This window comes from Nycticebus coucang, chromosome 9 (assembly GCF_027406575.1).
Source record: "Nycticebus coucang isolate mNycCou1 chromosome 9, mNycCou1.pri, whole genome shotgun sequence".
In the NCBI taxonomy this organism is placed as follows: domain Eukaryota; kingdom Metazoa; phylum Chordata; class Mammalia; order Primates; family Lorisidae; genus Nycticebus; species Nycticebus coucang.
Window position 1 is genome coordinate 83,961,375 of NC_069788.1, and position 16,939 is coordinate 83,978,313.

Below are 16,939 nucleotides of genomic sequence, written 5' to 3' on the forward strand. Positions count from 1 at the left end.
TTTTATGCATAGTTTCTCAGTGTCAGCTCTATATTGTATTTGATTATCTCCTGAATAAAGTGATATTATTAAAAAAACACTTATGGTCAATAGTAGGGTATTGGTAGTTAAGTTTTAGAGGAGTCCAAAGTTAAACACAGATGTTCAACTGCATGGCTCTCTTAACCCCGTGTCATTCAAGGGTCCACTATACCCTTCTGCACATGAAAGTAGGTGCCCACCCTGTTCTGAGGAGATCCAGGATTTCCTTTGTCCTTAACCTTATCAAAACAGGACTGCCATGGAAATGCATTAATACAAAATTTAAAATAGTAAGTTAAAAGAAAAAAATCCCGAGGACTTTTTCCACTGAAAAATTCTCTTATGCTAATGAACTTAATTATTGTAACTCCAAATACTAGAAAATTCTCTGTTGCAGACAAATGTTATTATTGTAACTCCAAATAAATAATCTTTCCTTGTCTTTTTTTTTTTTTTGGTTTTTGAGATGGGGTCTCCCCCACTGTTGCCCAGGATGGTGCCATAATACCTCACTGCAGCCTCTGACTCCGGGCTTGAGTGATTCTCCTGCCTCAGCCTCCCAAATAACTGGGACTCGAGCCATGTGTCACCACACCCAACTTATTTTTAAAAAGCTTTTGTAGAGACATCGAGATGTTGCTCAGGTTGTCTTGAATCACTAAGCTCAAGGGATTCTCCCATCTCAGCCTCTCAAAGTGATAGGATTACAGGCATGAGCCACTGCACCTGGCCTACTTTTCTTGTCTTATGTGCTAGCAGGGGTCATCAAACTACGGCCTGCGGGCCACATGAGGCGGTGTGATTATATTTGTTCCTGTTTTGTTTTTTTACTTCAAAATAAGGTATGTGCAGTGTGCATAGGAATTTGTTCATAGTTTTTTCTTAAAACTATAGTCTGGCCCTCCAACGGTCTGAGGGACAGTGAACTGGCCCCCTGTTTAAAAAGTTTGAGGATGCCTGTCAGGGAAGCCAGGCTAAGAGCTGTGGGAGAAAGAGGCCTGGTTGTGTGATCCTGGCTACCTGTCTTCTTCCAGAAAAATCCTGAAGGTTCTACCCTTGTTTGCCTGAAAGGTGGTGAACAGTAGTACTTGTTACTCACTGTGTTAATGAGTGAATAATGAATATCTGTAAGGTCAATACTGTACTATTTAAAGAATTTCATTTTAAATGTAGGCAAATATGAAGACAGCAATAGTAGTTTTTATATACATAAAGAGTACTGTGTGTACTTTTCCCTTTTCAATTATTGGGCTTGGCAAACAGTGTTAAGTATATAGAAATAGAAGTAATCCTATTGACTTCTAAGTCAATGATGGATCTCTTTCCCTCCCCTGATTGGATTATTCCCAAAGTTATCAATTTAAAAATGAGCTGATCTGATGAATGCTACCATATCATATGCAAACTGTATTTCCATTTATAAATAACCCAGGTGAGAAAAAAAATCTGCAGATGAAACATAGTGTGAATCATATCTAATTTTAAATATTTTAATTTATACACTTCCATGAATATAGGTCAATAAGAAATCCACTTTGCAGATTTTATTTCATTATAGAATATATTTGACAAGGATACATACAAACAGATTCTTCTTTAATACAAGTTGTTTACTGGTGCCCTGCACTTCTGTAGCAGGCTGGTGATGGCATCAAAAACATTTCTAAAAGTTGCATTTAATCAGCCACTCTAAACAACCAGTGCCTTAGAGTTCAGATAATTCAATTCATTTATTTTTCTAGAACGAGTAAAAATCTTAATATTTGTTTTAAAGTCTGTTTATTACTCTTCTATTTAAAAATCCGAGATACATTCTCCAATGTAAACAATAAATTTCAATCTGTCACACAATCAAAATGGATAAGGCCTTCTTGACAAATTTATGCCAACTATGTTTTACTCATCAGAACATAATCTTATTTCATACTGTAACGAGTTGTCCATGCACAAAAGACAGAAAAAGAAGCTGCCCTTAGTACCTGGTGAAGCCTTTCAAGACTTCTCCTCTCTGCAGGTTTATGTTACACTCAAGAGATAATTTCTGACTTGGTCTACTTGGTCATAAAATACAAATATACACTGTCCATAAGCATAAAACAGTAAAGCCAGTCTTACGTATTTATTATGAATAGCTAAAATCCTATACAAGTACAATATCATATCATGCCAATTAATACACAGAAGAAAATGGTGAATTATCTCACCATTAATCAGGGCACGTGAACAAGGGACAGAGGGACGCAATTCACATAGGTGTTAAGAGGCTGACTGCATTTGGTTAGGCAGGACAGTCTAACTGAAACTCTGAAATGCCTGCACACCCTGCTGAAATATTTATCAACGTGGAGTATAATCTGCTTAACACAAGAAGAATGCTACCCCTTCCTCACAGCCTCCCAAGGGGAGATCTAATGAAACCTTAGAAAATGCAACCAAATATAGTCTCATATTGCATTTCCTGATTCACCTGTGCAAATCAGTTATTCACTCTCTTCTCAAGTGATTTATCCTTTTAGGACCAATTTATCAACAGCTCTCTCGGTTCAGTACCTCATTATTGTCATAAATATTTGACTTAGCAAGCTAGATGGTGAAACAGTAAAGACTATATACAATATTTTAAAAGGCATTCTGTGACCATTTTTGAAGAGTTCATAGAAAAGTTACTAAGGATATACCAGTTACTTCTGTTGATGCCACCGCAATGTAAACCTTGGAACCTCTTTCCATATTCAATGTGCACTGTTTCATATACTGTACAGCAAACTGCAAAACGGAACTGCTTATCCGATGTCACGCTCGCTGATTCACTGAGCTAAGGTAACTGGCAGAGGGCATAGTTTTCCTGAGGTTTGTAAAAATTTTTTAAACAAAACAGAAATCACAGTGACCAAGCGTAAAGCGAGTCTGTGTCTTCCGTGCACGTTCTACTCCCCAATTCTCGCTGGGGACTAGACAACCCGCCACTGCATGATGCTCGTGTCCTTCCCGCCAGTGGAGATGAGGTGGCTGTCTTCACAGAGGAAGTCGACGTTGGTGACGTGGCTGCTGTGCCCGCCATATATGTGGCTTGGAGCCTGGAAACAAATGATATGGAAGAAAGCTTACTACAAAGCCAGCTCTTTGGAATCAGAAAATGCCTGAATTCTAGATCCATTCCGTCATTCCTTTATTCTTCCCGTCACCCAGGAGCAATCTGTGCACAGGAGGGACTCAGAAACAAACTACAGAGTTCCTGTGGTCTAGAAGTGGGTCAGACATGAACAAATGACTGCTCTTGACCAAGAGACAGGTTCGATACCCAGGGCAAGGCAACTGGGTCACCCAAAGGTGGGACTAACACAGGCTGGGGTTGAGGATGAGGGAGAGTTGGGGTGGGGAGGAGGAAGAAGAGCATTCTAGGCAGTAAGCTGGCTCATCCTGGCAGGGCCAGAACAAGGAAGTCAGCGGTGGAAGAGAGAGAAGGGAGGCCCACAAAGCTATCAGGGGAGACAAGGCAGACCTCAGGGCTTTATAGGTCATGTGAAGACTGGGGTTTCCCTGAGGGCAGTGGGGAACTGGGAAGTGCTTGGAGCAGCAGCTAACAGAGTCATATCTGCATTCCGGTCTGGTAGCATTCACTTACAGCCCATTTCTATTCAGATTCCAAATAGATCAGGCCACAAGTATATGCCCTGAGGGATAAGATTAGTAAAAAAACAAGTCCTTTACCCTAAACTGTGAGCAGGGATAAGAGAAGAGGTGCACTTTGCCAAAGTCATCGCCTGTTGACAGGATTTTTTTCTCATGGGCCCGACAGACAGCATTGATGTCAGTTCCATCTGAGCCTTCTGGCCACACCCCTAAAACAAAGAACAGAAACAGAGCACTGGAAATACCAGAGGGCCACATCACGTGAGGACTGGTCATCAAGCTTTCATGAAACTAAAATTGCCTTAAGTCCAGCTATAGAAATAAGGGTCAAAAGAACACTTAGTCTCAGCCCCCAGATTCTCTTTGTGCTTCCAGTATTATCTCACTCTCAGCCATTCTTGGGAAATCCTTTAATGCCTGGCCCCCTACTACTACATGGTAAGAACAAAGGCAGGTTTTTTGGGCTGCCCACTTCTTTCAGGGCCCCTTCTTGACACTACTGGAGAGAGTATTAGAAACCCTGGTTCTGAATGCAACCCCAACCTCCAACCCCTTTTTTTTGAGACAGAGTCCCAATATGTCGCCCTGGGTAGAGTGCTATGGCGTCACAGCTCACAGCAGCCTCAAACTCTTGGGCTTAAGTGATACTCTTGCCTCAGCCTCCCAAGTAGCTGCGACTATAGGCGCCCGCCACAATGCCGGGCTATTTTTTGGTTGCAGTTGTGACTGTTGTTTAGCAGGCCCAGGCTGAGCTTGAATCCTCCAGCTCTGGTGAATGTGGCTGGAGCACTACTCATTGAGCTAAGGGCGCCAGGCCACAACCCCTTTCCTTTAACCCAAAGCATCTGATGGGGAGCTGACTAGTCCTCAAGGCTGTAGTTTACTACTATTTTTCTGTAATTCTTTACATGTGAACATCTCTCCAAAGGACTTTTTAACCCTGACTTTGTGTCTTTCAGGAGTTTCTAGGTGTTAGCTCCCCGTAGCTACTGCTTACCTGTGGCCCCCTGGGGGGTGTCTCTGCAGCTGTGAACCTAGGGGGGCCTGGAGAATGGTTGGGCAGGGGGTGCTGTTTTCTGACCATTATTAGGAAACCCTTTGGGTGCCATTTTGGAGATGACAGAACTGAATACACATCAGTTCTCTCAGCTAGCTGTTCTGCAGCCTACAGGCTCTGGGGATTTAACACCAGAAAACAGGAAAATGCCACTCTAAGGAGACTTGTGAATAGTTACCAACTTACTGACTTATGGTCTCAAATGAAGAGATTATAAATAATGCCTTTTCTTTTTTATTCTACTAAACTGTAGCAATTTAATTTATGTCATTTATGAATGTATTCCTAAAGTGAACTTTGAAGGAAGTGATATATTTAGTTTAAGAGCCAAAGCCAAAAAAATACAGCAAAACTAACAAATGATAAGTAAATTGATTGACTACCATCTGGCCCACCTCAGAAAGTCTGGCACAACATGATAGGAAAAGATTCTAGAGAAGTATCTCAGGACCCATTTTATACAATGGAAAGGGGTTAAAAATCCATCTTTCTAATTCTCCTCAGCTGGCCCCCCTTGGCACACCCTGGCCACATGCCAGGGAGCTGCAGAGTGTGTGTCTTATGGGGTTCATGCAGCAGCAGAGCAGTTTGACAAGAGTGGTGACTATGAGATTTCATAATCACTAGAGAAATGTTCTAAATGTAGACATGTCTTATGTTTAAACCCAATTAAATCTGTAGGAAACTTACCAAAAACATGGAATCCCAAAGTGCAGGTGTAAGTAGCCCATTCAATGTCTCTTGTAGTTTCCACACTTACGACTTGCTTACAAGCAGAGGGAACCCCTGGGAAAAGCAAATACAGTCTGGTGGCATCTAAGCTAAAGCCCCATCCCTCCCCTGAGCAAGGCTGAGCCCTTAAGAGCCCTGCCCCAAAGTCTATAGAGCCCTCTCAGGGAAATGATGCTGTCTCCTTTGGAACCCCATAGGAACCCCCAGAACTGATTCCAAGTCTCCAGCCTTGGAGGAGAACCCCCTTTTCTTGATTTCCTTCTTATCTCTTTCTTTGAGTTTGTTTCCCACAGGCTGGCTTCTCTTGTCTTTGGCCATCCTCTGGTTCTGGGGTCTCTGCCTGCTTGCTGACCCCACTGGAGCCCCTGAACACAACCTGCCTCTGCTCTCAGGCTTCCCAGCCCACCCCCAATCCAACTCCCAAGACTCTGCACACAGTCCCTTTAGCTCAGAGTTAGGAAGCTTATGGAAACCAGTCACACCAAGCGCCTAAAACCTCCCAGGTGTTTTGTTTGTTTTCTAAATAGTCTCATAGTCTATGAGACTGTGTCTGAGAAGATTCTAGCCCAGGGAAGATCCCTGAGAACCATTACCTTTTTTTTTCCCATGAGTCAGACAGGGCCTGGAGCCTATGTGGTTACCTTCCACCCCACAGGGTGGTAGGTTCAGTCCTGGAACATGCTGTTCCCCTTCCTCTACCATGAGCAGTCCTGCCTGCCTTAGCTCCACAACAAACAGGTGACATGCCCAACAAGTATGACTTCTTCCCCATCTACTGGCTCTTAGTGCCTGTGGCCTGGTATCTCAGCCCTGATTTTCTTCTATGTAAAAAGGGAATAAGCCAGAAAGTGCTGTGGATCATATGGGAAAATTAGGTGAAAAACACTGCATTTTCTAGTAACTTTCAGTGGGGCAGAGGTCAGCCCTTTCTTGTGCCCTGAGAGCCCCCTTGCTTAGCCCAGAGCTGGGCACTTGGCAGGTGATGAGTAAATATTTGAGGAATCTGTACATGCAGGTGGCCTGTGCTCACTAAGAACCTGCCATTATTTGGCCAGGGAGGGAATGGGAGAGAAAAGGAGAAGCCCCAGGGGGTGTTGGGCCCCCAGGTAGAAGGGACCTCATGGTCTCTATCTACCACCTCTTATGTTGATGGCTCCAGCCCCTCCTTTTGCCACACTTGCTGCCTCCAGCCTCTCTGTGCAGGCTGAGGCCTTCTCCTCAGGTGGACCCTACACTTTCCTATCCATGAGGGCCCCTGGTCAGCTTGAACCTAAGGCATCTCAGTGCCAGGAGGGACCTAAGAGGCTGTGCAACCCAACTCCTCCATGTTAGACAGGGGCAGGGGGAGGAGAACCGAGCCTGGAGATGACAACGTCTGCCTAGGTCATGGGGTATGGGTCTTTATGAAGGCCCCATTTGGGTCTCAGAGTGAATGCTTCATGTGGTCTAAAACACACACAACTCCTCGGGGGTTACTCACAGTAAAGGATTTCATAGTCTCCAGAATTTGACACAAGGAATTGTGAGTTTACGGACCAGTCCAGGTGAGTAATAAAGCTGGAATGACCCTGAGAGAGAAAAATCATTGTGTGAGTCCCACACGCCTTACAGATTGCTGATGACACCATTGCTGATATAATTAAATGACCACACACATATTTATGAGAAATAATAAGTACACTTACTGAGCATTTGCCAACGCGTGTATATTTCCTCCCGTTGTCACTAACTCCATATATATAGATACAGTTGTCATGAGAGCCTATTGCTAAGAAAGTCCCATCTATAAAAATATGATAGATCACATTTCAGATATTAAAACCAAACATTTTATTCATTGCAAAGGATAATAATGCTAGTTGCCACCACAGATTTAGACACAATAGCCAGATTAATGAAGTATTTCCAAGAGAAAAATTTGCTTTTGAATAAATCCTACATCACTTCCTAAGCTGTCTTTTGAAAAATATTCAACTGGTCAGATAATAAAATCTGGTAAAGATTTATAAACTTTTTATAACTCTTTCTATAAACTTTTATAAAATCTTATAAAACCTTTCTCGGCCACCCTGTCCTCATCACTGAAGGTGGAGATTTGATTCCTTTGAGGGACCCACAGGCTTTCCAGGGTTTGTGTGCCTGCACACATACGCTCTGCGCCTCTGCGCTCACTGGTCCTGCCAGGTATGCCCTTCCCTCCTCTCTTGCAGTGGGCCATCACGCGGTGTCTTCTTCACCAGAGTTTCTGGTCCCAGGAAAGCCCAAGGAATCAGGCCATGTTGCATGTGTTGAAACAAGGGAAGTTGCACATTATAACAAAAAGCAGAACCAGGCTTGTGGCTGACAAATGAATGTGCCAAGCCTGATGCTAATGGGAGGAAGACCCAAGACATACTGGAAAGGAAACAGGACCTAAGAGCTAGTTCAGGAAAAAGTCCGACTTTCCTGAGCCAGGAAGCAAAGGGAGGATCAGAAACCTGGACGCATACCAGACCCAGGACAGGATGCACAGCAGCAGGGGCCCCCCATACCAGCTCAGGCGCTACAGGCCAGTCCTCACTGATACTGCACATTAGATCCTCCATTGGCAATATACAGCCTTTTCATTACAATAGAGAGGATCCACTCAGACACTATCTGTAAAGCACCCAGTGGCTGTGGGCACACAAAGCTTCAATGAGGGTTGTTTCTCTTCCCCTCCTCTCTTCTGACCTTCCCCCCCCCAGACCTTAGTAGGAATCCTACAGGACATAGTGTGGCCTGATGCTATCAGGAAATGGCACTTTAGGAAGTCTTGGCCTATGCCAGGTCAAAACAGGGGTGTTAGTAAGAGGATAAGACAGCCTGTCCAAATAAGGAATCCTGAAGGGATGGGGCAAATGGATGTTTTTACTTTAGCTGGAGGACTGGTTACTATCAGCTGTCTTAAGAAGTCCAGGGAGCCAAATGGGAAACTAGCCAAGCCTCTAATTGCTCCGAGTGACCGCTCCCCGACATACTAAATGCTACTAATATCACTACTGCTAATAATTATAATTATTATAATAGTCAATATGTATTGAGTGCCTGCTATTCTAGACTCTGCCTGTATTAACATAATCAATCCTTTTAGCAACTACATGAAGTAGAGATAATTATCCTCATTTTTTAGGAGAGGGAACTGAGGCACAGATGGTAAAGTAACTTGACCCAGGTTACATGGGCTTTCTGAAGCTGGCATTCGAACATAGGCAATCTGACTCCACAGTCTGGGCATTTTGTTGCTAAATTCCACTGCCCCTTTGACACAGCTTCAGGGGAAAGACAGTTGAAAGTCTGACATGTGAAGTGTCAGGGGTATGGGCCATGCACTGCTAAGCAAAATAGTCTCAAAGAACTATCTGGTCGTTTGTGAACTTTAAAATAATGGGGACTCTTGCATAATGTAATCATTGCCCTAAATTTGTTTGTTTAGGGCAATGGGTTAATTACTTAAGAAAAAAATCAAGTTAGAGCAACAACCCCTACCTTTTAAGAATCAACTTTGAGGTATAATTTACGTGTAATAAAATGCCTATATTTTAAGGGTACAGTTCAAAGAGTTTTGACGAATATGCCTGTGTAACCATCATCCCTGTATCAGTTTATAAAGATGAATGAAAAATAGGATCTTGCACCCTCCCTCGGCAATCCATTTCTATCTCTAACAGTCTTAATCAGATTGTAATTCCTTTTTAAAGTTCTAATCATCAGTCTTCACATAGCAGTTTAAGCTCACTGCTGACAGAAGAAATCCTCGAAATCCTCAAAGCAGGGAGGAACTGGCTGATTGTATCATTTGCAGGCCCAGACCCCTACACAGGCAAGGAAAGACTTGGAGTCCAAGGACCTGCATCCTCATTTGGATGACTCTGACCACCCCCATCCCAAACAACATCTCAAGATCCTGAACACACATATCCCCAGAGCTGCTTCACTGTTCGCAGCAGTTTTGAAAAGTTATACTACTCAATTTGAAAACTTACTCTAAAGTCATAGTAATCAAGACTGCATGGTATTGGCACAAGGATGACATAGGTGAAGGGGACAGAACGCTATTCTGGAGCATTCAGAAATAAGCCTTTACAATTATAATCAATTGATTTTTGATAAAAGGGTCAAGATAATTAAACAGGGAAGTGATTATGTTTTCAACAGAAGATACTAGGACAACTGGATATCCATATGCAGACCAAATAAACTCAGATTCTTACCTCTCACCATACAAAAGAATTAATTCTTATGGAACCTTGTAACTCTTCTGTAATTAAGTCAAAATGGATCACAGACCTCAGGGTAAGGGTTAAAACAACAACCCTTCTAAAAGAGAGCATAAGAGAAGAGCTTGAACGTGACATCAAAGACATGATCCACAAAAGAAAGTTGATAAACTGCACTGCATCAAAATTAAAATTTTGTGCTTCTAAAGACCCCATTAAGAAATGAAAAGACAAGCCACAATTGGGGGAAAAATTTGCAAATCACGTATTTGATTAAGAACTTAAAAGAGAGTATATAAAGAGATCTCGACTCAATAGTAAGACAAACAACCCAAATGAAAAATAGGCCAAATATCTGAATAGATACTTCGCTAAAGAAGATATAGGAATGTAATCATTAAATTGCATTAAAAAATACTCAACATTAGTAGTCATTAGGAAAATGCCAATTAAAACCACAAAAGATACCATTACACTCCTATTAGAATGGCTATTAATAGGAAGTGCCTATAGCTCAGTGGGTAGGGCGCCAATCACATACACCAAGGTTGGCGGGTTCGAATCTAGCCCGGACCAGCTAAAGCAACAATGACAACTACAACAGAAAAACAGCCGGGCGTTGTGGCAGGTGCCTATGGTCCCAGTTACTTGGGAGGCTGAGGCAAGAGAATCACTTAAGCCTGAGAGTTTGAAGTTGCTGTGAGCTGTGATGCCACAGCACTCTACCCAGGGTGACAGCTTGAAACTCTGTCTTAAAAAAAAAGAATGGCTATAATAAAGACAGACAATAACAGGTAAGGATGTGGAGATACCAGAACCCTTACCCATAGCTGGTGATAATGTACAATAGTAGAGCCACTTTGAAAAGCACTTTTGCAGTTTTATAAAATGTTAAAACGTAAGTTTATCATACAATCCACCAGTGCTACTCCTAGGAATTTGCCCAAGAGAAATGAAAACTTATCTACAAAAAGACATATACATGAATGTTCATAACATTATTCGTAATGCTCAAAATTCAGAAACAAAATGTGGTACTTGTCCATAAGATAGAGTACTATCCAGCATTTAAAAAGGAATAAACTACTGCAACAGGCACAATAACACAGATTAATTTCAAATACATTATTCTAAGTGAAAGAAGTCAGATGTATCAGACTACAGATTATACAACTTTATGTCCAGAAAAGGCAACTTATAGAGGCCAGAAACCAGATCAATGGTTGCCTCAGATAGGGTGTTGGGATGGAAATGAATTGCTAATGGGCATGGAGAAACTTTCGGGGTGATGGGAAGGTTCTAAAACTAGGTTGTGATGACGGTTGGCACAATGCTACAAATTTACTATGAATCTCTGAGTTGTACATTTATAATGGCTAATTATTACATATAAATTATACTTCAATAAAGTTGTTAAAAGAGTCCTCATCTTTTTGAGATATATGCAATCATATTAACAGATGAAACAGAAAGATATCTGGGAACTGCTTCAAAATAACATGGGAGTAGGGAGGTGGGCGGGCTGCAGGCAGACGGGACTGGCAAAGAGCTAAGCGTTGTTGAAGCTGGGTGAGGAGCACATGAGGGTTCCATGCTGTTCTATCTAATTCTATCTATGCTTGAAATTTCCCATAATCCAAAGGTAGAAAACACACAAGCACAGTGACCCAAGAGAGAAGAAAACTCACAAATGCCACAATTACGTTCATGTCTAATTTAAATTTCACTCTGAGGAGGTTTGTGCAATTTTTTCTTAAAAGACATCTACACAGAATTTCATAATTCTGTTGGAATCTTAAAATAGCAAATGGTTTGTATTCTGACCTGGAGAGTAACGCATTACAGAGAGCTGCTCGTTTCCATCTGTGTGAACGGTGACCAAGTCTTTTGTTTCTGTGTCAAACACAAACCACCTGTTGTGAACATGAGAAAAAGCACAGTTAAGTTGTTTAGTGAGGGAAAAAAAAAGACCATCATAGCAATAGGACTATTAAAATTATTAACCATAAAGGCTTGATACTTTGCATTTGCTTAACAAGAAAGCTTATTTCTAGCTTTTATTTAAAGAAAATTTCCTGGCCAGGGATGGTGGCTCATACCTGTAATCCTAGCAGTCTGGGAGGCTGAGGCAGGTGGATCACCTGAGTTCAGAAGTTTGAGAGCAACCTGAGCAAGAGTGAAAACTGCCCCCTAAAAAAAATAGCCAAGTATTGTGGCAGGTGCCTATAGTCCCAACTACTTGGGAGCCTGAGGTAAGAGAATCACTTGAGCCCAAGTTTGAGGCTGCTGTGAGCTTGATACCATGGCACTCTACCCAGGGCAACAGCGTGAGACTCTATCTAAAAAAAAAAGAAAGAAAAAGAAAAGAAAATTTCCTCTGTATAAATATTCTAAAAGAAAAAAACAGCATGTGGTCTACCATTCAAAATGATTCCATTATCAACACTACGTCATAGTTTCTCAAGTGTTTGTGTTTGGTCATTCACATGGAGAAGGAGAGAAATCCGCGGGTAGAGAAGATGGCCAATACCAAGTGCTGAGTCTGTGACTAGAGGAAGTAACAAAGGACCATCTGCAAAAGCTCCCCAAGATCTAACACAAGGCAATGCAGGACTGGTCCAGGAGGATGGGGCTGAGACAGCACAAGCAGAGGATCTGAGAGTCTACCAGGCATCCTCAAACTTTTTAAACCGGGGGCCAGTTCACTGTCCCTCAGACCATTGGAAGGTCGAACTATAGTTTAAAAAAATACTATGAACAAATTCCTATGCACACTGCACATATCTTATTTTGAAGTAAAAAAACAAAACGGGAACAAATACAATCACACCGCCTCATGTGACCCGCAGGCCTTAGTTTGAGGACCCCTGGTAGACCTTATATGAATGATAGTGGAAATTTCTTGAGATATAGAGAGAAGGGAAGAAAAGTTGAGTAGAGGGGCGGTGCCTGTGGCTCAAAGGAGTAGGACTCAGGCCCCATATGCTGGAGGTGGTGGGTTCAAAACCAGCCCCGGCCAAAAAAAAAAAAAAAAAAAAAAGAAAAGTTGAGTAGAGCACTGGTCGTTAAATTTAATCTCTCTGGGCCCAGTTTCCTCCATTATAAATGGGAGTGAGTCCAGGTCTATTTTGCAAGCTAAATGTTAAAGTCAAATTATAATGATATGGAAGTGCTTTGTATCTTCTGATAAACACACAATACTCACTACATGTTTGTTAACTGTAAGAATGACTGAACTCTCCTGCCTTTAAGAGTGGCAGTACGTGAGCCCCTAGTGCTTTTAAGGATAAACTAGAATGTGGGCTCCTTGCTACTGGATAGCTACTTGGATGACACACATCGCATTGGCAGTTACTGTCTTCTCAACTTACACGTAAGTCCTAACCATTGCCAAGCATTGGTGATGGTCCTATCCCCACTGAAATTTGGATTTTGCTTCTCAGCTTTGATTTCTTGCATCTTAAACAATCATCCACCTTTAATGTGTTATTTAACCTTGACAGAGGCCAAAACATAACAAAGAGTGGGAGTGGGGCTGATGAGAATATACCTTCCATTAGTCCTGTTAAATTGAAAGCATGAGGGACTAAGCCAGGCCCTAGGATCTGAGATGCAGGAGGCGCAGATGGTAGGGGTTGCGGGAGGGAAGGGAAGGGGGGCAGCATGAGCTGTCTCTTCCATCCCAGGACACCGTGATTCTGAGCACTGCCACCATGCTCTATCATGCACAGCAGATAGAGCCATAGCTGCCAGCCTGTCAGGATCCTAACGAATTAGAAGCTTCAGGTATCTCAAAGAGAATTAAATGGAAGGTGGGGAATGTGTGTGTATATGCAAACATTTTCATGAAGAATTCTGTGGGATATATAGAACCCAACTTTTAAGACACTGCAAATGGTTAATCTCTCTTTATGAATACTCTACAGCAGTGATTTTCAACCAGTGTGCTGTGAGAGGATCTTAGGTGTGCCGTGAAAAAATTTTAAAGGTCATTAATTAAATTACTTCCGAAAGACATTCAAAGCAGACTAAGTATATTCTTCTTTTTACCCTTTTTTTTTTTTTTTTTGATCAACATAATTTAAGCGTGCCACAGAAGTTTAACTACAGGTTCAAGTGTGGCGTGAGATAAAAAAGGTTGAAAGACACTGCTCAGAAAAACAGAATCTAAGTTGTCTACTTTTTAAAAAGGAAGGATGGGAGGAAAAATATCTGAATAAAACCATAGGAAATGTGTATGTAATGATAAACAACATTAAGGTACAATCAAAACTTGTCAAACCTTGACAATAATAATCACTGCTATCACCGGCCAGGCAACCCCAGCAGATACTCTACATGTATCTTGTCCTTCAAACATCAGCACAGGATAGCCAGGCAAGTAATAGCATCATAATATACAAAAAAAAGAAAAACTCAGGAAGTTTACATAACTGGCTTAAAGCCACACTGCTAATAAGTGGCAAAGCTGAGATTCAAACACAGATTGGCATATCAGAGGTACCAGGTAAATAAGCAGCAGCTTAATCTGAATATGAGGCTTGGATATGGACAGTTTCTAAGATTCTGAAAAGGCAGTTAGAAAAACCATTTTTAAATGCTAAGCATTTTGGAATTCCAAAGTCAAGGGCTCCTCCCATAGCCTCAAGATGAGAAGTAGAAGAGCTCTGCAAACCTCCAAAATTATGGGCAAACAGAGAGAGTGCATGCATGTGTCTGGTGGGGGCTCTGGGAACAATTTTCTAGGAGAGAAGGTTCATAGGTTTCCTCAGATTTTCTCAAGGTTCAAAATGTAACAGACCATTGTTTAAGTTTTGCTCCTAAGTTCTGACTTAACTCTTGGGAAGTCTTTAGAAACTGAAAAGATGCAGCTCAGAGCCAACCTGTATCTGTCCCTGGTGAAATGTAAACCACAAGCCTCTTTTTCATATGCACTCAAAGCACAGGCCATGCTGGTGTGGACTTACCTGCCTGTTAGTGTTCCAACTGCAACCACAGACCCTGAAGGATGAAAACCAGAAGACTGAGCTGGATCCTAAAATATTTTAAAGGAAGTGTAAATTGATGGACAGATACAGCACCATAGCATAAAACACACACACACACACACCCCTCTTACAGCTCTCTGGCCCTATTTGAAAAGACTCTTTTTCTCTACAGAGAAAAATGTTTTCCTACCTGAATGGATGCCATGTTTAAATAATGCTAAATTCTTTTTTTTTTTTTAAATAATGCTAAATTCTTATCCCTTTAGGATGCTTCTCTTTTTGCTCTACATCCTTTCATAACTATAATAATCAGAAGAAAGACAAACAAGTAAATGCTCTTCTTCCAAGTCATAACTTCTAAACCCAGCCCCTTTGGCTGACCCTGCACAGAAGAGTAAGCTCATTGGTCAGTGCACTCCATCTGTCTGGAAATGTGACTGAGGTGCCTGATTCTATTGTGCACACACAGGGTGAATGCCCACTGGACGCAAGACACTAGGGCTGCCATGGAGGGTCATGAGAAGAGCCAGGCACATCCTAGGTTCTGATTTAGTTGTGCATAGATGTTTGATACTAACTGTGACAGAAGATGAAAGAGGTGAAAACACAGGTGCTGTGGAGCCACTGGAGAGAGAGATGAAGTCACACTGGGAAGCCGGGTCAGGGCTTCATGGTGCAGAAAGCATTGGACTTGGGCTTCCAATAAAGGAAGAATCATCACTGGTGGATGTAAGAAGAGGATATACCAAATACTGTTTTGGATCAGGGGTTAAAGAGGCAACAATATGATAAAAGTGGTGAAAGCAACATGGTTCTGGGCAGATCTAAGGAATGGCAGGTGGTCAGTGGCTTACAGCACAGAATATGTGGGATGAAGAATAAGAAGGATCGTAGTGACACAGTGATGTAGACTGCATGGTAGTAAATAATAATGTGAATAATTTTTTCTTTCAATAAAAGAGTGATATGACTGAATTTGTCTTTCAGATAGAAGACCATTTGGAAGGAGTATTTAGGATAGGCTGAAGTGAGAGAAGATTAATCAGAGGAAGATTAAGAAAAAAGTAGGAATGAGAGTGAAAATAGGAGGCATTAATATCCTACTGGATATGGCTTGGTGCCTGTAGCACAGTGGCTGTGGTACCAGCCACATACACTGAAGATGGTGGGTTCAAATCTGGCCTGGGCCAGCTAACCAACAATGAGAACTACAACAACAAATAGCCAGGCATTGTAGCAGACGCCTGTAGTCCCAGCTACTTGGGAGGCTGAGGCAAGAAAACCGCTTAAGCCCAAGAGCTTGAGGTTGCTGTGAGCTACGACGTCAAGCACTCAACCGAGGGTGATATAGTGAGACTCTGTCTCAAAAAAAAAAAAAAAACCCAACAACAAAGAAAAACTATTGGATAAACTAAAAATCGCAAGACAACAGAAGGAAACTTTTCAGACATGCGATTACATTATTTTAATGCTTGCTCTGAAGTGGGAGCAGTAATTAAGCTCAGGGCTGTCACTGCTGCACTGATAGAAATCATGTTCACTTGAACTTTACCATATACAAAGCAGTTTCGTATATATAATTCATCTACACTCAGAACAATTTTGAGATGAAGACATAGGTACAAAGAAGTTAAGTGTTCATGTCCAAAGTCACTTGGTCAGAGGTGGTAGAGGCAGAACTTAACTGGCTTCTAGTTCTGAGCCCCTACCCTTACATGTGACCTCAGGCTGAGTGGTCAGCACACACACATACAAATGGGTAATCATTGGGGAGGGAAGGCTTCCCCCCCAGACCACCAGGACACCATTTCCTTTAGCCCTTTCCTGCCATCTTGGGCCACAGTGCTCCCTTCTCTTGAGTGGAGGTGCTGCCTCTTGGGCCCTTCCACTTCAGTGCTTAGCTGTCTGCCAGGGACTGGCACCCCTCAGTGCACCGTCTCTGAAAGTGAAGGGAAGGAGAGCCGAAACTTGGACCCGGCACGGGTGACATGCCAGCAACTCTAGGGGGCTGAAAGGATGATATGTATGGTTTATAGAGAGGGTATTTGCTTCCATGGGATGATATATGTCTTACAGGACAGGCAACAGAGAATATGCTTTTGATTCACTGAAGTGTGATGTAGTGGGAAGAATCAGGGTTTGGGAGACAGACTGAGCTGGGTGTAAACGAACACTGGCTCTGTTACTTACCAACTTACTGGCCTCAGCCAGTTAGTTAACTTTTCTAATCCTCAATTTCCTAATCAATGAAATGAGAGTAAAAATGAAAA

At 42.1% G+C, this 16,939-nt stretch overlaps 1 protein-coding gene across 3 annotated transcripts in view; it reads right to left on the reverse strand.

The window, feature by feature from the left end:
* Positions 1-1,550: 1,550 nt before the first annotated feature.
* The window catches only part of EML1 (EMAP like 1), a 196,970-nt gene continuing 181,581 nt past the window's right edge, over positions 1,551-16,939 (reverse strand). For all 3 annotated transcript variants that reach the window (XM_053602685.1, XM_053602686.1, XM_053602684.1), the window contains 7 exons: positions 14,649-14,716; positions 11,506-11,594; positions 7,129-7,226; positions 6,924-7,011; positions 5,402-5,497; positions 3,733-3,863; positions 1,551-3,098 (listed from right to left, as the gene is read on the reverse strand). In XM_053602685.1, the coding sequence (XP_053458660.1) occupies positions 2,973-3,098; positions 3,733-3,863; positions 5,402-5,497; positions 6,924-7,011; positions 7,129-7,226; positions 11,506-11,594; positions 14,649-14,716 (696 nt within the window). In that variant the 3' untranslated portion in view covers positions 1,551-2,972. The remainder of the gene's footprint in view (positions 3,099-3,732; positions 3,864-5,401; positions 5,498-6,923; positions 7,012-7,128; positions 7,227-11,505; positions 11,595-14,648; positions 14,717-16,939) is intronic.